At 50.5% G+C, this 21,459-nt stretch overlaps 1 protein-coding gene across 2 annotated transcripts in view; it reads right to left on the bottom strand.

Annotated features, from left to right (window-relative positions):
• Nucleotides 1–2,193: 2,193 nt before the first annotated feature.
• The window catches only part of CAMSAP1 (calmodulin regulated spectrin-associated protein 1), an 81,444-nt gene continuing 62,178 nt past the window's right edge, over nt 2,194–21,459 (bottom strand). Inside the window, exons 8-18 of one of the 2 annotated variants that reach the window (XM_011957305.1) lie at nt 21,152–21,329; nt 18,562–18,653; nt 17,739–17,823; nt 14,637–17,058; nt 12,806–12,942; nt 12,206–12,414; nt 11,781–11,883; nt 9,710–9,825; nt 8,897–9,015; nt 5,025–5,352; nt 2,194–4,979 (exon numbers count right to left, since the gene is read on the bottom strand). In XM_011957305.1, the coding sequence (XP_011812695.1) occupies nt 5,050–5,352; nt 8,897–9,015; nt 9,710–9,825; nt 11,781–11,883; nt 12,206–12,414; nt 12,806–12,942; nt 14,637–17,058; nt 17,739–17,823; nt 18,562–18,653; nt 21,152–21,329 (3,764 nt within the window). In that variant the 3' untranslated portion in view covers nt 2,194–4,979; nt 5,025–5,049. Of the gene's footprint in view, nt 4,980–5,006; nt 5,353–8,896; nt 9,016–9,709; nt 9,826–11,780; nt 11,884–12,205; nt 12,415–12,805; nt 12,943–14,636; nt 17,059–17,738; nt 17,824–18,561; nt 18,654–21,151; nt 21,330–21,459 lie in introns of those variants that run through there. The other variant, XM_011957306.1, reaches the window with a different exon arrangement.

Raw genomic sequence — 21,459 nt, 5'->3', positions numbered from 1 at the left:
ATTTTTGAGACGGAGTCTCACTCTGTCACCCAGGCTGGAGTGTAGTGGTGCGATCTCGGCTCACTGCAAGCTCCGCCTCCCAGGTTCAAGCAATTCTCCTGCCCCAGCCTCCTGAGCAGCTGGGACCACAGGCGCCCGCCACCGCGCCCGGCTAATTTTTGTATTTTTAATGGAGATGGGGTTTCATCCTTTTGGCCAGGCTGGTCTCAAACTCCTGACCTGTCAGGTAATCTTCCCACCTCAGCCTCCCAAAGTGCTGGAATTATAGACATGGGCCACCACACCCGGCCTTAAAAAACTCAAGACTGGCCGGGCACGGTGGCTCAAGCCTGTAATCCCAGCACTTTGGGAGGCCGAGACGGGCGGATCACGAGGTCAGGAGATCGAGACCATCCTGGCTAACACGGTGAAACCCCGTCTCTACTAAAAAATACAAAAAACTAGCTGGGCGAGGTGGCAGGCGCCTGTAGTTCCAGCTACTCGGGAGGCTGAGGCAGGAGAATGGCATAAACCCGGGAGGCGGAGCTTGCAGTGAGCAGAGATCCGGCCACTGCACTCCAGGCCTGGGCGACAGAGCAAAACTCCGTCTCAAAAAAAAAAACTCAAGACTTTAAATGCCCGTCTCAAAGCCTCAGCACCCCATGGTGCACACCGACGCAGGCCCACGGGCTGCCCGGGGAAGCCACAAAGCAAACACCCACTGGGGAACTCTGGGCCCAACTCCAACAGCTGATGCCTCTGCCAGCACGCCCATCGTACAGGAGTGTCCGTCCATCTCACCCGCCTTGTTCCTAATCACTCCAACTATAAAGAGAACTTAACTTTTCATTATAGCATAAAACTAGAAGGTAGAAGGATGTGTGTCATTCTTGCCACAAGGAGAGAGAAAGGACATGAGATCTCCAACTGGGAGTAAGCAAGCTGGGTGCCACATGGGCTTTTCTCGACCTTGCCCTGTGGCAGCAACACGGGTCCTGCAAGCATCATCCCTGTGTGCCCCCGACAGCGTGTCTGGAGGCCCGTTAGTGGCAAGCCACACTCAGAGCAGGATCATCATCCTCCTGAAGGCTGTGTGCACAGATGAAGCCAGCATGCTATGCACATCTGAATGGCAGGCCGCACCCTGAATCTCAGGCTGTCAGAGCTAAAGTATCTTAGTTTGCAGTTTGGGAGCATCATTTACCAGATGAAAAAAAGAGAGCTACTGAGAAGCGGCTCCAAGGCCAAACTGGTTAGTGGCTGACCATCATCGTGATACTAGTGCAGAAACACATTTGTATGGGAAATGTGGTTTAATACTTTTGAACCAGAAGCAACCCAAATTTTTCATTGCGAATAAATGTTCTACCCTGAAACAAATCACTCAGCAATTCATTCACCGGTTTTGTGCCTGGGCTTGTCTACGTGGAGTCTGCTAATCTATTCCTTTCCTCTGTCATTCATTCCCATTATATGTTGCTTTGGCAAAGTATTGCTACATGAGAAATAACTGGGGAAATTTAACTTGCTCTTTCTAAAAGAGAAAGAACAAAACGAGGCATCTGCAAACAGCTTGCAGGTGGAGATCACCCCTCTTCTAGACGGTGGAGGGACGAGGGCACTCACTTCCACAGCTGAAATTTACTTTCCTAGTTCATAATCCTGAAAACAGGCACGAGGAGGGAGGAGAGGAACTTGCCATCTGTACGGCGAGATGCTCCCGGGAGTCCAAGTTTCTTACAAGAGCAAGTTCGGCTCTCTGAAACCTCTAACAAACCCCACAGCCTGGGCCTTCAAATGGGATACATTGTAGCAAATGGAGACTGTGAATGACAGAGTACCCTACATGGCTCCGCTGGTGACGTCCGAATCCGCTGGTGACATCCATATCCCCTGGACTGTCCTTAAAAATACACCTCCACCTTCCACACCAGAAAAAACTCTAGACAACAGCAAGGCACCCACTCAAGCCCTGTAAGAAAAGGCAGGTGTGAAAGTCAGAGATGCAGTCCTGGGTGTGTCTGCTTCCCAGTAACACAGACAGACTTGACCAAAACAATGATGGAGAGATACAGCTACTGTTCTTTTCAAAAACATTCCCAGAAAAGGCGAAACGCAACTGCTTTAGAGATGCCCGTTGGCACTTCTCACAAGTCAAATCCTATTGCACAAAATAAATCACAATCAATTGCAAAACATTCTCCAAGTTGATGGATTTTTAACAGAAAATTTTATTTCAATAAATATTTTGCCCTCCAAGTGACAACTACAATTTCAGGGAGGTAAAAGTATAACCTAGAAGTAATTTAGAATTATTCCACTTTTCAATTTTGCCTGAGTGAAGAATACAGTTTGGGCCTGAAGTCTGCTAAGAGACTGCACCGCAGTGACACGAGTAGAAAGTCAAAAGGACACACGGAAAGCAGTGCGTTTGGTGCACGCACACGTGTGGGTAGAACATATCTGCACATACACGTGTAAAATAATGGGACTCACACAAGTTTCATTTCTCTTTCAACGCTTCTGGGCTCCCAGAATTCTAGCATTACCAAGGATTTACACATAAACTTCGTCATACATTGAATCATTTGGTTTACACTTTCTTTACAAAGTGATATCCTAAATGGGGAGAGCAGCTTGTCTTAAATAACAAGGTTAGAATTCTGAGAGACAAGGAAAGATGTGCAAGCTTTCCGCTGAAAGAAATTTGCGACGAGACACAAATACCACTGCAGAGGCTTTGAAAATGGCAGACATTGATAACAGAGCTATGGGTCAGTGTTATCAACTGCAAAATCATGACTTTACCACCACCCAAGCCAGAAAGGCCCAAAAGCACCACCACGGAAATTAATCCTGTGTCTGAACCTTTTCAAGACAAATTAAAAGGGTTGCTGTGTCCAAGCATGAAGGAGGCAGGGACGTTTCTGTCAACCATCAGGCAAACAATGGCCTGGGGACTCGGGACATCAGAAATGTCCGCGCCACGTTGGTGCTTACTCGCAACCAACAGTGAAAAATCCTACATGCTCAAGGACAAGTTTCAGGATGTTCCACAAACTGACTCATTCCATGGAGAAAATCCAGAATTGACTCAGAAGTCCCATGGGAATGCAATTTTCCAGCTCTATGTCAGACATTTTCTAGCTCTTCATTAAAAATAATCCAATCCCACTGACTTAGATAGGGCCGTGGTAAAAAAAAAAAAAAAAAAAACAATAACGTGAAACTCCTATAAAGCAAGGAGTTGGCGTCGCCTGGTCAGAGAAATGAGCCACAGCAACCTCACACATACGATTCATTGTAAAGCAAATTAGTTCTTCACTTTATTACATCTTAGTGCTTTCTTAAAATAAATACGGTAATATCATATCAAACATACAGTGAGAAATAAAGCCCACGTGTGAAAGTATGGTAACAGAAAGCTCACTCAGGATGTGTAACTCAGCACTTGAGAAATCAGACAGCCTTTAATTCCCTATTTACAGGACAGAGAGCGGCTGTGTTGAACACGATATATACAAAATCGCAAGAGGTTGTCCTTTTCTTCAAAGGACTGAGGAAAGGGGAATAAGACCTGTAATTCCTTCTAGCCTTCTGTACCATGTTCCCGCTTTCCTTATGTACACGACTCAGGTTTCTTATCTAAAATTATGTAACAGTTACACTTGTCTCTAACTTTTTCTCCCTATTGATCTTTAATTTTTTCTGCAGTTCGAGATAGATTCAAGTAACACTCCCAAGAAAATATGTGCAAAACTAATGTTAGTGGCTCCAGAATCTTCCGGCAGCTGGTCAGTTGCTGCAGTGTCTGGCAGCCGTAGCTGGCACGCACCTGCTCCCGGGAATGTCCGCTCCGCGGAAGCATCAACACCATTGGGACCAAGGCAGAAAGCACCCAAAGCCATCCGCTTACTTGGAGTTCTGAAATAACTGCAAATAACCACTTGTTTTTAAACAGGCAACAAAACAAAATTATCCATCTACACGGAAAAGAGCATGCTCCTCTGAGAGCATGCAGTGCTTCCAGATGCAGAATCCAGACAGGACAATCCGTGACCTAACAAAACCACTAAAGGGACTGTCAGCTTAAGTGCATCACCTTATGGGACAAACATGCTCAGAATGAAAAATATTCTACTTCACCAAAATCTGTCTTTATTAAAGCGAACAAATCATTAGAGTACTATCCGAAACTTAATTAATGATGGCTGCAGTTGGCTCGGCTTGCCCACTTTAAACGAAGCAAACATCAGCTCCTAGTGCCATTCCCCATCCTCATGACTGTGTGCCAGAAATAATCATCTTCACATTTGTAAACGTTATTTTAGCAGAAGACAGACTTTGCAGATTTCAGTGCTTTTAGTGAACTGGTATTTTCAGTAAACTTTTTCTGAGCAGCAAGGGATAAGAATTTTTTTTCAGAAATCTTAGAATTGGATATAAATGTTGGCAGTAGACACAATCAATAAATATCATACAATTTCTCAAATGAAAAAGATTTCCCATTATGAATTCCTTTGCTATAGACATTCAAACACCCCAAGCCTAAGATTGAGCCTCAGTCCTACAGTCACATGAGATTACAGCTGGCCAACATGAGGGTGTCAGGCAATGTGCAACGGGGTGAGGTGAGAAGCAAGAAAGCAAAGTGGATCACATCTAATCTATGCTGAAGGAGAACTTCAAGTAAGGGAGCTCCGTGGCCTGGGACCTCGCTGTGAACACCCTCCTCTGGGAGCCTCAGTGGTCAGTGGTGGCCACAGCAGTGTGAGCCACTGCAAAGGCGGCATCTACTCCCCCATCCTCGCCCTGCCTGGCATCCTCTGCGTGAGATGAGTGCTGAGAGAAGGGTTTTCTTCTGTTGTCTAGAAACGTCTTTGCAAAAGGTCTGTGACTTTGCATACGTCGTACCCAAATAGATGAAAACAATAAATAAGGACCCCATGGCACCCTCTGGATGCCAGCCACAAGGGCGTCATTTACGAGTCTGGGTCACCCTTCAGACGCCGGCTGCACCGGCGTCATTTACGAGTCTGGGTCACCCTTCAGACGCCGGCTGCACCGGGGTCATTTACGAGTCTGGCCCTTCTTTGGCACTGCGGGCCGCTTGGGCTGCCACAGGTGGTTGTGGATTGTGAGTGCATCCACACTGACAGACATGGTTTTGGCTGGGATCAAGTTAAACTGTTTTCGGTCTGAGCTGTATTTATACAGCTTGTCGATCATTTTCTTGGTGATGTTCTTTGGCCCCGTGCCAGTGAGTTTGTAGATTTCCTCAGTATCAGGATAGTAGCAGTAAAGCGCCCTGAACTGGCAGCCAGCATCACGAAACAGTATGATGTAGTGATTGGCGTCACACTTCTCCAGCTCCTGTGTGGGGAGAGAAAAGGGAAAGAGACAAACACTTCAAGGCCACTCCAATTGCCATGAGTTAGGCTCCCACAGCGGCTCAACCGGCACTGCTCCATGGGAAGCTCCCCCACCTGTCACCTACAGCCTGCTTGTTGTAAACAATTATGGCAGACCCGTCCTAGAGCATCACATGCCATTGAGATTTTACTTAAGAAGTCTAGGCAAGCAAGAGGAAAAAAAATGCTTTTACAATTAAGTGGAAAAGTATATGAAAAGATGCTCATCATTAGCCACCAGAGAAATGCCAGTCAGAAAGAGACGCCGCGTCATGCCCACAAGGACGGCTGGAACCCAGGAGCAGGGCGGTAACGAGTGCTGGCGAGCCACGGGGCTCGTTCACTGCCAGGAGGATGCAGAGCACAGCAGCTGCTGTGAAAAACAACTTGGCCGTTCTCCAAACCGTCAGGCAGTTACCGTGGGACGCAGCAACTCCTCTCTCACGTATGTACTCAAGGGAAATGAAAACACACATCCACACAAAACACTGCATACAAATAACAGCACTATCCCTCACAGGCAAAAAGCAGAAATAAAATCATCACATGTACCCCCAAAAACATGTACATCTGTTCTGTATCAATAAAAAATGTTTTAAGTAGAATCAACCCAAGTGTGCATCAGCAGATGACGAGATGAACAGTACGGGGTCTGAGCATGCAATGGAGCATTACCCAGCTATGAGTACGGAGTCCTGGTACACATTATACTGAGAAACCTCAGAGCATCATGCTAAGTGAAAGAAGTCCAACCCAAAAGGTCATATAAATTATGATTCCATTTATATAAATGCCCAGAACAGACAAATCCATGGAGACAGACAGCAGACTGTTAACTGCCAAGAGCTGGGGTGCAGGAAGACTAGGGGAGTGACTGTTCACGTGGGCGGAGTTTCTTTTTGTGAGGATGAAAATGTTGTGGAATTAGGCAGTGGTGATGGTTGTGCTATTCTATGAATGTACTAAAAACCAATGAATGGTATAGTTTAAAAGGGTAAATTTTATGGTATATGAATGATATCTCACAAAGCTGTTTGGGCCAAGCGCGGTGGCTCATGTCTGTAATGCCAACAACACTTTGGGAGGCTGAGGTGGGCAGATCACTTGAGGTCAGGAGTTCAAGACTAGCCTGGCCAGTATGGAGAAACCCCATCTCTACTAACAATACAAAAATTAGCCGGGCATGGTGGCACACGCCTGTAGTCCCAGCTACTCAGAGAATCACTTGAGCCTGGAGGGGTAGAGGTTGCAGTGAGCTGCGATTGCACCACCACACTCCAGCCTGGGTGACAGAGCGAGATTCCATCTCAAAAAAAAAGAAGAATCTGAAGTAAATATGACAAACCGCTGATGCCTGTCGCAGCATTTGTTGATTGTATTCTAAAGTTTAAAACATATCTTCAAGTGTTTTGGTAACTTTTGAAAACAGACCCTCCACCTGCCTGGGAATGGGAGCACATAGGTCTGCCCCGGCAGTTCTCCACCTGTGGCCCAGGCGTCCTGAGGCCTTCCCAGGAATCTCAGGCTCAAACCCTCGACCTCAAAAGGCTAAGGCCCCACTGCCTCTCACGAGCGTGCAGCGGAGCCTTCCCAAGGTCCTGGGCCGTGTGGCTGTAATGGACACGGAGCGCACGAGCGGCTGAGATGTCAGTCCTCTTATGTCAATGCCACTCTTCTATTTATTTGCCTTTAGAAAAGTTACTTTTCATAAATACACAATGTATCAGCATATAACGGGGCTGATTATTTTAAATAATACCTATTTTTTAAAAGAATCCAAAAGTGTATATAATACTGATTTCAACCCTACAAACACTGTGTTTAAATATGAACAGAATTAGATGCCAAAAAGAAAGAACATTTAATTTGTAGGGACAGTGGGACTGTGGGGAGTGGGGTTCATCTTATTTACTTACTGCTGCCTGCGCGGTAAGGAAGCATGTGGTGCCCTCAGCTTACGTGGCACAGCTGAGATGGCTGCTGTCCTAGAAAGGCCTGCCTGCTGGGCGGCCCTCAGCGGGCACCTGGAAACTTGCTATCTGCAGAGCTCGCAGTCACTCACTGGCTGACAGGAGGGCCTCCCTGAGTCTCAACTGCTGGTCCACACGCTACCGCTGGTTTCCTCCCAGGCATCAGGCACACTGCTGCACACTGGGCAAGGGCTGTGCCTCGTGACCAGCCCCCAGGGAGAGCTCAGGGCATCCAGTCTCAAAAGGGCTTTCCATGGCCCACAGACTGCTGTGGATCTGCTGCTGGAAGAACGAGAGCAGAGGGAGCTGCACAGGGCCTGGCCCTGCCTCTGTCTTCTCCCTCTTCACCCCGTGGCTCTGGCTCCCTCCACAGTGCTGAAATAAATCTAAGCCATGGGTCGACTCCACACTGAGGGCCACGAGTCCTTCCAGTGCACCTCCGCATGCAAGGTGATCCTGGGGGCCACTGATACAAGGGGCCAACCACCTCTCCGTGTGGAAATCTAAGCAGGAAGGGCATGACCATGGCCACTTCTGTCCCCAGTCCCATGAGACCTGCCTAGGTCGGGGCCATTCTTAGTCTAGATGATCTTCTCTCCGTGTGGAAATCTAAGCAGGAAGGGCATGACCATGGCCACTTCCATCCCCAGTCCCATGAGACCTGCCTAGGTTGGGGCCACTCTTAGTCTAGATGATCTTCACTATCAAGAAGAACACATCCGTTTTAAAGTGGGTCACAAATTCCGTATGTCACTTTAATTTTTACAGCTAAACCAACTAAGGACCAGGGGTTAGTCTTAATTATTAAAAAGCAGAATTTCTGGTGGGTGACAGACTGTTGCATAATTTTCATTCACAAGCCGTTGTATCCCAAGGTCAGCAACTTAAGGCCACACACGGGCCTGAATCTGGGGCGGGGCCCAGTGGCTCTGCCTCCTCTCCCCTGGAATTCCAGTTCTGCCCCTCAGGGGCCAGCCTAGACCCCATGCAGGACCCTCAGATTCCTGCTTCCAAGCCCCTCCCTGGGCATGTACACTGTGTGCTCCGGAGTCCACACGCCCAGCAGATGCATGCCTCCTCCCACCCTCCTCGCTCCGCCCTCCCCACCCCACCACTCCGGCCCTGGCCCTTGTTCCTCACTCACCACCAGGCTTCCTCCCTGGCTTCCCTGCTGACTGCTCTGGTCTACTGGGAAGGGCAGGTGGGTTCCTGGCTCTCCTCCGCCCACACCTGCATCCACTGTCTCACTCTGTGTAAAGCTGAGTCTTTCCTCAGCCCACAGAGGCCCCACACAGGGATGTAGCGTCTGAACCCTGCTCCGTCCTCCTGGGTGTTCCTCCAGCACAGGCTCACTGCAGCCCCTGGACCTTGGCACGCCTCACTCCCCCCTGCCTGGAACGGCCTTCCCTGAAATCTGCATCCTCCCTAGCAACTCTCGTTCATCAAAGATTTGGGGTGTTTCCTTATAGAAGGAACGCTTAATTTACAAACATTTTTTACTTCACATAAAAACTGAGGTTGAAACGTGATACTTGCCTCCAATATGGAATTCTTGTGGGGTTCATTCACTTTCCCAGCCAGGCAGCAATGGGATATGGCATTGTGAATAATCGGCTTGTTTGATTTGCTACTGGGCTCCTTAAAGAGCTTGGGACCTAAGAAACGAGGCCAGGATTGGCAAAATTATTATTTCAAGGCACGAACACGCACAAAAAAGAAAACCAAAAATGTCTTAGAAGCAAGCAATGGGTAGGCTGAATTACAGATATTTATGATTATTTAAAAATGGGAAGTAAAAGTCACTTAAAATTTATTCAAAAGAATTTTAAGTTATAAACTTTTAGACAACTAAAGATGAAAGTAATCAATAATGTATCCCCTTTCTAAATTCAGTGTCTTAACTATAAAAAAAAAGACAAAACCAGGAAAAAAACTTGTAAAAAGTCTAAAGTTCAAAGGCCCCAGGACATACTCCTCAGCCACAGCAGCACCTCCAGTTCACCGTGCCCTGAGCCCACGCCTGCTCCAAGGGCAGCTGGTGAGAGCCAAGCACTCCCACCACTCCCGGGCTCTGCCACTCCCGGGCTCTGCTGCCCCCAGGTCCGCTGCCCCCTGCACAGCAGACAGCACGGCATATGGCCAGGAGGGCAAGGCAGGACTAAGAGCTTCTACTAAACTACATGCCCATTTCAGTACCAAAGAGCTAAAAATAGCTCTCTTTCACTAAATAAAACATCTTTGTTAAAAAAAATACTTTTTAGATCAAAACAGAGAACAGATATTGAAAGAGCCACGCAAAGGCGTGCGGCCATGCCCACGATGACCTCTAAGGAGGGCGAAGGCCGTCACCTGTGTACTCAGCCACCGAGGCCAAGGAAGACGCTGCCGACGCGGTCTCCCAGTCTCGGTCTGTGCTCCTGCTCGGGTTACGGCTCAGTATGGGCAGGGCTTCCATCGATTCCACTCTGCAGGCAGAAACAGACAAGAGACAGGCAGGTGAAGCGCTGGCTTCCTCTCACCACCGCTGGCAAGGGGCTGGCCCGCAACAAGGACAGGAAGCACATCAGCAGGGGAGGAGGCTTCCAGTGACGGTGGGGGCTCGAGTCGCCACAACCTCCACACAGTACAGACACTCCGAGCAAAATACAAACGCAAACACTTCAGGTACTAGGGAGTGATGAGGACAGAGGGGAGTCAGCCCTTCACTGAAGGGGTTCACCTCCACACAGCCCTTGCTCGAGGCACCACTCCCTTGAGCCGGGCACAGGCACAGCACAGGGCACAGTGCTGCTGGCTCAGGAAGCCAGAGGATGAAGTTTGGACCACTTGTGCTGCTGCCCAGCCAGGGATGAGGCCGAGGGAAGGAAGGGCCACAGCAGGCCAAGTCTGAAAACCTGGGCCCCAGTGACTCTGATCCCTGGAAGGCCTGAGCTCCACCCTGCAGGGAGTCTCCACTGAGCACCAAAGATGCCAAAAGGCTGAACACAGCTGCTCAAGAGATGTCGGCTGCTGCTCTCACAAAGCAGGCAGACAGTGCTGGAGTCTGAATCCAGCCACGGTAACTGACCACCAAGAACAAAAACCCAAACAGAATCTGCAGCCCCTCGGAGGGATCCGCCACAAAGCCCAGAGACAACAAGGAGCCATGAGTCCGGTGAAGAGGCAAGAAAACATGGCCCATAGGTGCAGACAGAACAGGGGCCACACGGTGTGCACATAAAAATAAAGGGACACATGGGCGGAGGAGGCCCTTGCTCCCACGGGAGCTGACAACACACGTGGAGGAAGCGGTGAGCAGGAGCTCCACAGTGATCACTAAAGCCCCTGTGGACAGTTCCGTGAGGTCCAGACCAGTCCCCAGCCTTTCTCCCGAAGTTACTTTCTCACCACAGGAGCAGTCCTGGGGCCCACCAGAGAGGCTGCGTTGAGAAAGACACACACTCACTTCTGGGCTGCTCAGTCAGAAGCGTGAGGCCCCAGTCTCATCACAGGAAACCGAAACTGAGAGGCAGCCAGAAGGATAACTGACCTGTGGTTACCAAAAGTCAAGGTCCAGAAAGGCACAGAAAGGCTAAGGAACTGCTCTGGATGGAAGGAGACCAAAGGGACATGGCATTTCAAGGCCATTCGTCACCCCAAACCAGATCCTAGACTAGGGAACAACACCACGGTTGTCAGGGACACTCTTGAGACAACTGAGGACAGCTGAATGGGGACTGCAAGTTGGATGAAAGTGCTGGCTTGGTAACTGATTATACGAGAAAACTTCCTCGTTTCAGGAAATACACACTGAAGTATTAAAGCAAAAAAGGCCTGACATCTCCAACGGAGTGGTTTTTTTCTGTTTGGTTTTGGGGTTTTTGGCAGCATCTCACTGTTGCCCAGGCTGGAGTGCAGTAGCGTGAGCACAGCTCACTGCAGCCTCAACTTCCTGGGCTCAAGCGATGCTACCACCTCAGCTTCCTAAGTAGCTGGGACTATAGGTGCATGCCACCACACCTAGCTAACATTTTTTTGTATTTTTTGTAGAGATGGGGGTCTCACTCTGTTGTCCAGGCTAGTCTGGAACTCCAGGGCCTAAGTGATCCTCCTGCCTCAGCCTCCAAAAGTGCTGGAATCATGGGGGTAAGCCACCATGCTTGGACTCCAAGGGACTCATAATGATGAACAAGCAGGTGTGCATGTGTGGGGTGGGGAAAGGGGAGGGTGATAAGGCAAAGGCTGCCAAGTTTAACCAGTTGGGGAGCCCGTGTGAAGGACACTGGGATTCCTGATGACATCATTGCAACTGTTCTGTAAATGTGAAATTTTATCAAAACTAAAGTTACAAAGCCTTTCTCGTTGTTTTTAATCAGGAAGCCCCACCCTGCCCCCTCCCCAACGTGCTCCAGCCTCGGGCCGGCCGTCTCAGGTCCCTTACCGCTGAGAGGGTGTGCCCCCAGAATGAACGCTCTCGGGTTCTGTCGTCGCCGCAGAGGCCAAGGACAGGCTGGAGCCTGACTGAGTCCGGCTCAAGTTATCAGCTGCCAGAGATAGAAACAGATGATGGTTCATGAACAGATTCCGACAGACATGTGCCTGTCCCCTGTACCTTTCACCCTCACCTGGCCCTGCAGAGCTCGGCCACAGAGGCCGCGACGCCACCCCGCCCCAGGGAGCCAGGCTGCGCCTGGATGTGCCGCACATCTCAGAGCTGGTCTCAACACTGCCATCCCTGAAACGGGGAAAATCATCTCCACCCTTCCCGCCTCACACTACTCTTGACAAAACTGCAATGAGCTGAAGAACGCGAGGCCGCCGCCCGCGGAAGGAAGCGCTGCCCGCGTGAGGGCCAGGGCCGCTTACGCGTGGAGGAGCACTTGGTGCCGGAGTCGCTGCACGACTCTTCCCGGTGCACCGACTTCGGCCGCGGCTTCTTCGGCTTTGACTTGGGCTTGCCGAGCCCCTGCTCCTCCAGGATCTGCTGCTGCTTCCTCCGCAGGTACTCCTGCTTGATGAGCTCGCGCCGCGCCTTCTCCTCCTCCTTCCGGACCCGGTCTTCCTCAGCTTTGCGCCTGAGAGAAACACAGGCCCAGACACTGCTCGGTCACGGGGCTTCTTCCACGACGCCTGCGCCGCAGCGCCCTGTCCAGGCGCGTTTCTCGGGTGCCCCCCGGCCGCTGGCACCAAGGGTGGCCAGCCTCCACAAGCGGGCACAGAGGCTGCAAGGGCAGTCCTGCAGATGAACCACCAGGCCACACGGCCTCACTGGCCATCGGCAACGCATGTCCTCACTGCAGATCAGCAAGGGCCGTGGAAGTTCAGGGAGGTCACCCACGGGAGGAGTACTACCCTCTGAGGCACTCACTGCCATGGTCCATGCCCAGTGCCGGGAGCGGGACGGGGGCTGCCAGGGACCCACCAGTCTCCTGCCCAGTCTGCTTTCCCCGGCGGCGGGAGGCTTACCGGGCTTCATCGCGCTTGAGCTCCACCTCTGCTTCCAGCTGCTGCTTGCGCACGCGGGCCTCCTCGGCCTTGCGCTGCTGCTTCAGGAGGAAGGCCGCCCGCTTCTTGGCGAGCTCATCTTCCGCTTTCTGTTCGTCCTGCAAGGCAGAAGCCACACAGAGCATGACAGGAACCTCCTCAGACGCCCACACGGCCGCACTCGACCCAGCAGCCGACTGTCACTACACCTTTAAAAGTTTAACGCATAAAGACTTCTACGCTTTTCTTTAACCATTACAGACTCTAAAACATGAATGAAGACAAACAGGCGCATTTCAAAGGTGCTCTGCATCACCCAACTTTCCAAACATCTCACGTGAAATCCAATTTGCCTTAAAAAGTACACGTGTATTTCCAAAATAAGAGCGAGGCTGGGCACAGTGGCTCATTCCTGTAATCCCAGCACTTTGGGAGGCTGAAGTGGGTGAATCACTTGAGGTCAGGAGTTCGAGACCAGCCTGCGCAACATGGCGAAACCCTGTCTCTGCTAAAAATACAAAAATTGGTTAGGTGGGGTGGCTCACACCTGTAATCCTAGCACTCTGGGAGGCCAAGGAGAGTGGATCACCTGAGGTCAGGAGTTCAAGACCAGTCTGGCCAACATGGCGAAACCTGTCTCCACTAAAAAAAAAAAAAAAAAAATTAGCTGGGCGTGGTGGCACACAAAAAAAAAAAAAAAAAATTAGCTGGGCGTGGTGGCACACACCTATAATCTCAGCTACTCAGGAGGCTGAGGCAGGAGAATCGTTTCAACTCGGGAGGCAGAGGTTGCAGTGAGCCAAGATCATGCCCTTTTACTCCAGCCTGGGCGACAGAGCCAGATTCTGTCCAAAAAAAAAAGCAAAAAAGAGAATACTGAAGTTGGTCACTAATTTGTTTACATTTCAGAAGTGCAACCACCAAATAAAGCTTGCCTCTTTTGCTAAGATCCGCCTGATGATCTGGTATCCTCTCAGTCAAATTCGTAACTGCCTGGAGGCAAAGCAGAAACAGTTGCGTGTCCCTTGCCGAGAGAAAACATTCTGAGAAATAGGTCCTTAGGCGACTTCGCTGTCCTGTGAGCATCATGGAGTGTGTGCGCACCTGGCTGGCAGCGCCCCCCACAGGCCTCGGGCAAGGTCAGCCACTGCTCCTAGGCCACAGACCTGTACGGCACATTACTGCACCCAGTACCGTAACTGTGTATCAACATCTGTCTCAACATTGAAAAGCTACAACAAAAATATGGTCTTATCATCTTAGGAGATGACGAACGTCACAGCGAAACATCAAATGATGCACTGACTATTAAAACAGTTCAGTTTACGCTTCCCTTCATCTCTAAGGAAAAAAATTACAAGAAAGACATACAAAAAATGTCTTTTGAAGTTGCTATATCAGAGGTTGGCAAACTTCAGCCCACAGGCCAGGCCTGGCCACCACCAGAGCATTCTAACGATGAACGCTTTTCACACTTTGGGGCAGGACGGGGCGACAACAGGGTTTTGACTGGAAAACCAGCAAAACAAACAATGTTGAAAATCACATGAAATTCCAGTTTTAGGGCTCATAACAAAGTCATCTCAGCCACGCCACGCTCGCTTGCCTTCCTACTGCCCAGGACTGCTTCTGGCCAAGTGGAGTCCCCGGGACAGAGACTCTGTGTGCCACAAAGCTAAACACACGCATCCCCTGGCCTCTTACGAGAACGGCTGGCCAGCCTGGCGCAGGTCTGTGTTTTCTAACTCACTCACAATCACGTAGGGTGGCAACACATCACGAGTGCCTGAAACAGATGCTACTGATCCCTTACCTTGAAGAAGAAGCCAACCCCCGGCTTCTGGTCGCCTTCGCTGATGAGGTCCGCCGAGCCGTCGAGGCTTGCCAGCTCCCCGTCCTCGTCGGGGGCCTTCAGGTCAGAGAGGTCCACTTCAATGAGGCTGGCCCTGCTCCTCAGAGGCTCCTCCACGGGGATGCTCTCTTTTCCCGAGACATCTGAGGAGCTGGGCCCCGCCTCCTTCACACTCCCATCCAGAACTTCTTTGAGGCTCATCTGCTCCGAAAGAATGTTGGTGTCTTTGGAAGAGGACAGAGTAAGTGTCCGCTGGTTGCTTTCATCGTGGAGCCTGTAACTATCGAAGAGACACTTCCCATGTGGGTCACCGCTGGGCTCCAGGGCACCGTCCAGGCCGGGGTCCGTGGGCGTCCGAGGGTGGCTGCTGGCAGGGAAGGGTCGCAAGTGCGGGAGCGTCTCTACACTGGGTGTCGGGGTTTTACTTCGGGAGGAGCCCTGTGGTCTGTCTTTTGGGACCTTCAGCTCCGCCGGCCTTCCGGAACGGGAATTCCGGCCCTGACCCAGCCGGGGGGTTTTGCGGTGGCCAGTCACGCCCGTAGGAGAGAGTGGCTCCACAAAGTGGACTGGCGCCTTCACTTTGTGGTCCTGCGAGTTACTCTTAGAGCCCGGCACTGGGACTGTGGGAGACTTCAGGAGAAGCTGCTCCTGCTGCTGAGAGATTTTCAGGATGGCCTGCTGCAGCGTACTGATGGTTTCGTTGAGCTTCTCGATGGAAAGGTCGCATTCGTTCACGTCGACAACCTCCCCAACGGTGTCCTCCAGGAGGGCGGCGGAGATCACCTTATTTCTCTCCAGCTCATGCAGAGCCACAGGGTCTTTTGCTTTATGTTGCTGAGCAAAGGCCAGGCTCTCTTTGTCCACATCCTGAGGCTCGTGAAGGAGCTCCTCTCTCTGCTCCTCCTTCACGAGAAAGTCTTCAGTTTTGGAAACGCCATCCCCACAGTCCTCCCCGTTGTGCTGAGAGTACTCCTTTGAAAAGTGCTCCGGCCTGAGGGGCAGGGCAGCCTCGGCCTTGCCCTTCTTCACCACATGCAGGAACGCAGCCTTGCCGAGCTTCAGGCGCTGCCTTGCCGACAGCGCCTCCATCTTCTTCTTCTGGGCCTCGATGGCCCTGCGCTTCTCCTCCAGCTGCATGTGCAGCTGTACCAGCTCAGACGCCAGGAGGCTGGCGGGGTCCCTGCCATGCCGGCCCGGGCTCTGCTCCCTCTTCTGCCTCCATGTGGTCAGAGGGGCCGGGCAGCTCTCGGACGCATCTGGTGTGGTCTTTTGGGAGCTGCTGGTGCTGGACTTGGTCTCGCAGCTGTTGAGTCTCTGGAGCTTCCTCTCTGCAAAGCTGGTCATCTTCACACTCCCACTCGCCACAGAGACGCTGCTCATCTGAGACGCTGTGCTCAGGCAAGGGCTCGAGCGGCCACTGGCATCATCTTTGTCTTCATGTTCCTTCACCTTCATGTCCTCCTGCAGTTTAGCCGACTCCTCCTCCCCGATGTATCTGCTGAGAACCACAGGATGGGCCTCACCCAGGAAATCATGCTCGGCTTCCTCTATGTCCACCACATCCGAGTCAGAATCCTGCCTGAGCAGAGTCCACGGCTCTGAATCGTGGGAGTTGGGGCTTTTTGAACAACTAACATATAACCTTCCCTCAGTGTCCTCATCAGCCCTATCTACATGGAGGAAGAAGCCATCTGTGGATGGTCCCTGGGGGAACGGATCGAATCCGCCAAGGGCCAGAGGCCCCCCACACACCTCTCCCATGGTCTCCACGGACTGCGGTCCTGTCTCGGTGGGGTCGATGCCCATGGGAAATTCTGAGCATGGAATTGGGGTAAAAGTCCTATTCAAGTCACGACTGCCAGTCACTTTCCTTCGTACCAAAGGCTGGGGGCCCTCGCTGGGCCTCCTGGACGTGATGCTCCTCGGTCTCCCTTCCCCCCGTTCATCCTCCTTGGTGATCACCTGCTTCTCTTTCGCTGGCTTAAGCACCGCTGGCATCAAAGGCTCCAAGAAAAAACTGTCAGGCTTACTTTCTGAGATGTCCAGTTGTCCTTGGGGAGACCGGGCACTTGCTATAAGGCCTGGGGCCCGGGGTGAGGCCCTGGGGAACTCCAGGTCAGCCTGCTGGGGAGCCACGTCTGCTCTAACGATAGCCACAAGCTCCTCTTCCTCATCCTCGATACTGACGTTGTTCAGGAGGCTCTTCCCAGGGGTCTTCGTGGCCGTGGGGTGCGGCTGGTTCTGTGGAGTCAGATTAACAACATTGGATGCCAGACTGTCTTTGCTGATGGAGCGGGCCAAGCTGATGCTGTCGCCAGAGCTGGGATCCACTTCACAGCTCGCAGCGTGATGGAGAGCAAAAGGTGTCGGCTGGGACGCAGGCCTGAAACAGAGGGAAGGTCCACTGGGTGCGCTGCTGCATACACCAGAGACCCCCAACACGGACCGGTGGGTGAGAATGCCGGCCGTGCAACGAGAATACGCCTCTCATACGCAGGAGATTTAAACTCATTCTTCCGCGAGGCAGAAGAAAATCAGAGATCATTTCAGCTTTGTGATTCTCACTCTAGTCCCAGGACCTCCTGATACCCTTAAAAATTACTGAGGACCCCAAAGAGCTTTTGTTTCTATTTATCAGTATTAATCTCTATTTATCATCCTAGAAATTAAAGCTCAGACATTTTCTAAAACACTGATTGAAATTACAGTAATGAGTCCATTCCATGACAAATGACTATATTCTCCAGAAGGGAAGTTTCCAGTGTAAGGGCAGGCACTATTTGACACCTATACAGCTCTGGGATCTGGCTGGACCCTCATACCTGACTCCACCTGCTGCCACACCACATGGCGTGCAGACTCCGAAAAATCCCACGGCACACTCACAAGCGTGAGGCTGCAGAGACGCAGTAACTTCCTAGTGTTGTTATAAAAATAATTCTGATCGCAGGGACTCCCTAAAAGGGTCTCGGTGATCCTCAGGGAGTCAGGGTGACATCTTAAGAACTGCTGTTTAGTATAAAAAACATTCCAAACAGGAACATCGCTGAAACAGAGACTCACCTGGTTTTTTTTTCTGGCCATGCTACTGCTGCTCCTCGAGGCTGACCATCAACTCGGGTCAAAGAATTCGATCGATGTCGCTGATCTGCAGTTCAGAGGAAACAGACAGTGTTAAGTAACCAATTTTCTGTCACTCGAAATTCTTTCCGTATGACCATTTCTCCAGAAAAATGCCTCGTAAGTTAGTACACTAGAAGGGCCTCACGGAAAGCAGAGAGGCAAAACTACGCACTTGTCCCACATTTTGATGGTAACACAAGGCTCAACAGCGACCGGTCCAACGAAGTAATCAGAACTGTGAGAAAGCTTCAGCATGAGTGAGCTCCTGCTTATGTCGCAGTTACTCTGTGTCTACTACACAGAAAGTAATCGCTCTCAACAATATTTTCACTGCAAGACTATAAATTCTGAGCTACATCAACACAAGTTAAAATTTATCTGGCCACAGTCTTAACTAAAATGACTACATTGGCCAGGCACAGTGGCTCACACCTGTAATCCCAGTACTTTGGGAGGCCGAGGTGGGCAGATCACGAGGCTAGGAGATTGAGACCATCCTGGCCGACATGATGAAACCCTGTCTCTACTAAAAATACAAAAATTAGCTGGGCATGGTGGCATGTGCTTGTAACCCCAGCTACGTGGGAGGCTGAGGCAGGAGAATCGCTTGAACCAGGGAGCCTGGTTACAGAGCAAGAATCCATCTCAAAACAAAAAAAAATCACTACATCAGAATAAAATGAGTTAATTTTGAGAAATATGATTTTACTAATCTATAGTCACGAGAAATTAAGGGAAAAAGACGAAGAGGAAACATTCTTACCGGGGATGTCCTCTCCCTGTATGGATTTCTGCTGTTTCTGTCGCAGTGGCAATAAAGGATGGGATGGGCTGAAGGCAGCAGTTCCTTTCCCACTAAAAGGAAAAAGAATTACAGGGAAAATCCCTCCTTTATCAAACTTCAAGGTCAACAGCAAATGCACGAGTATACAGGACCATCCTGAATTCACACCAAGTTTTGAGAAACTCGGACTGTTCGGGAAAAATGAGCCAAGAGTACCAGGAACTTCCAGCTTGGGAGGGACATCCACACACCGTGAACGGGGGCACACCGACTCTCCGGTGTGTCCACAACACAACCAGCTTCCCACGGGAAAAGCAAAACCCAAGCGTGCAATTAGTGATTTTTTGAGATAAGCAAAAGTAAAAAGAAAAAATGATCCTTTGACAAGCAACAGTTTTCAAAAATGCACATTGCTGTCTCAATAAAAAAATAAGAGAGAGAGAACTTCAGAGATAAAATAGACCACAAGGATGATGCCCACTGTACTAAGCCACAACTGTGAAGATACTGATGAGTAACTTAAACCCATCACAGACAGCAGCATGAACATTCCCACACTGCGGGTGGGAGGGTAAAAATGTACATTTTTAGAGGACAATATGGCAGTATCTATAAAAACCTCTAAAATCACTCACACCTTTACCATTCCTTGGCTTACAGCTTAAGGGAAAGAATGATGAGAGGAGCACACAGAGGCACGGGTGTGAGGGCCTCAATCCCGGGAAGAACGGCACGTGCAGGAAAGGCCGAGGTCACACGTGTGCGGACCGCACAGTTCTGACAGAGAAACACCCGTGAGACCGGCACCCAGCAGCCCCTGCCACCCTACAGGCACCAGCTCGCGAGAAACAAGTACGCTCGCACTGCAGGGCAGCTATCTTGGTTGTTTCACTTTGGGGAGAATTTGGTAAAGGGATAATATGCCAGGTGCAGACAGGCTGGGGAAATCGCAGGCGACAGCTCAGCACCCTGGACCAGAGTTAGCACACCTAGGCCTGAAGAGGCAAAGACGGACAGAGGACACCAGAGTCAGGACACAGACACCACAGAGACACAGTGAGAGCACACGTGCAGGAGCACATACGCGAAAGGGCTGCGGAGACAGGGGCTCAGGGCAGGGAGCCCGGGGAAGCTGGGCAGAGCATCAATGGCACAGGGACCTGTGTCAGGGCCACAATGCAAACCCTGCAGCCTGGACACCGTGGGGACGCTCACAGCACACCCGTGACGTGAAAGACTGGGTAGCTGTTGAAACTGTGGCAGAGGAGGATGCACCAAGTGGGAAAATTCTCACCACAGGCCGCCGGGTGCAAACAGCAGGTCACAGAGCAGTGTGTACACGGGCACCAGCTTCTTGTGCTCACACACACACACACACACACACACACACTGGGCTCAACAACAGACACACAAAGACCAGAGAAAGGATGCCAAGTGTCCGCGCTGGCCCATGTGAGGGGTGGCTCAGCCTTGAGGCATTCTCCTCACTCAGTGACCCCGCCTGTGCCCACGGGCACGGAGTTACCACCCCACCTCTGCTCTGAGCTCTGGGAACACACACCAGTCTCAAAGACCCCCAACACAGAACACATCCAAACCCCTCCCTCAGCTAAGCGCCACCCCTGGCTGTGCACCCGCCTCACTGCCCGTATCACAAGGGCCTCTCAACTCCTTCCTCCTGGCTCCGGCAGCCCCGGCATCCCAACCCTCAACACGGTTGCTGGTTTTAGCTCCTCTCAAACAACCTGAAACAAATGAGTTCGTTCTACGCCATGCTGTCTCACTGAACCATTCATTTATGTGAATTATTTAAAATCACTTTTAAATAGTGTTTTCATCTTAAATCGCCACATGCTAACAATGTTTATCCACTCTAGTTGTGCTAACTGGCTCCAGGCTGGAATCAGCTGTGGGCCCTCCTACCGCACGAAACACAAAGCTCACTCTTACTCCAAGGGAAGGTTCCTTCATCCCCTCCCCCAGTTCTGGGACAGTCAATCTATCCCAGATATGGTTATCCAAATTAGGTCTTCATGATGAAACTTCGGTTTCCAAAAAACGCTTTTTAAACAACTCTTTTTCTAGAGTTGTTTAGCCTTTAAGCAGCTCTATAAACTTTTTCACCAAATCAAATTAATTCTTCCCCGAACTTAATGAAGTAAACAAATACTCTTCTTTGAAGACTTCACAATATTTGAAATGCAAGAGAATTTCACTCTTTGTCTATCAGACCATAAACAGCACATCTAAACTGTCAATTCAACTTTCTAATCTTTAGATCATTTCTTAAACAGTGTAACACATGGTGGAAAAGAGAACAGAAGAACACCCGTTCCATAAACAATGTTAGAATTAGGTACACATCCTCGAAGGAATTTCCTGCTAGTATCATTCCCGGCCTCTGGAGAGGGGACCGAGGGGCCAGAAGCGCAGTGGCAGAAAGAAAATCTTTCATAAGCTACTACAAATTGCTTATGTTAAAAAAGGTAACTTCAATGAATATTTTAAACTAACACAAAAAGGGACACAAGATGGTGAACTGATTCTGAAAGCAGAAAGACAGACTTACAGGTATTCAGGTTCTTCGGGGTGCAGGTAGTGCCTGTGACAGCCTTCCGCCGGCAGCTGCGCTGGGGGCTGCAGGTCAGCTGGGGTCCCTGCAGCAGGGCTGCCTAGGAAGCTGCGTTTGGTCGCGTTGGAGATAGGTACAGGAGGCCGGCTGCTTTTCTGGTGTAACACTGTTTTGGCTGCAGAAATAGTGTTTTTGCATCGTTACTTACAACACTAACTGAAAGCACAGAAAAAACCTGCAGCTTTTATAAGCACCAGCTCAACCTTTTCTAGAAACCAAACTTCTGCCAAAAAAAAAAAAAAAAA

The sequence above is a fragment of the Colobus angolensis genome, unplaced genomic scaffold (genome assembly GCF_000951035.1).
Source record: "Colobus angolensis palliatus isolate OR3802 unplaced genomic scaffold, Cang.pa_1.0 Scaffold44, whole genome shotgun sequence".
Classification (NCBI taxonomy): domain Eukaryota; kingdom Metazoa; phylum Chordata; class Mammalia; order Primates; family Cercopithecidae; genus Colobus; species Colobus angolensis.
The sequence above is the reverse complement of the archived record's forward strand: the minus strand, read 5'-3'. Positions and strand labels throughout refer to the sequence as shown.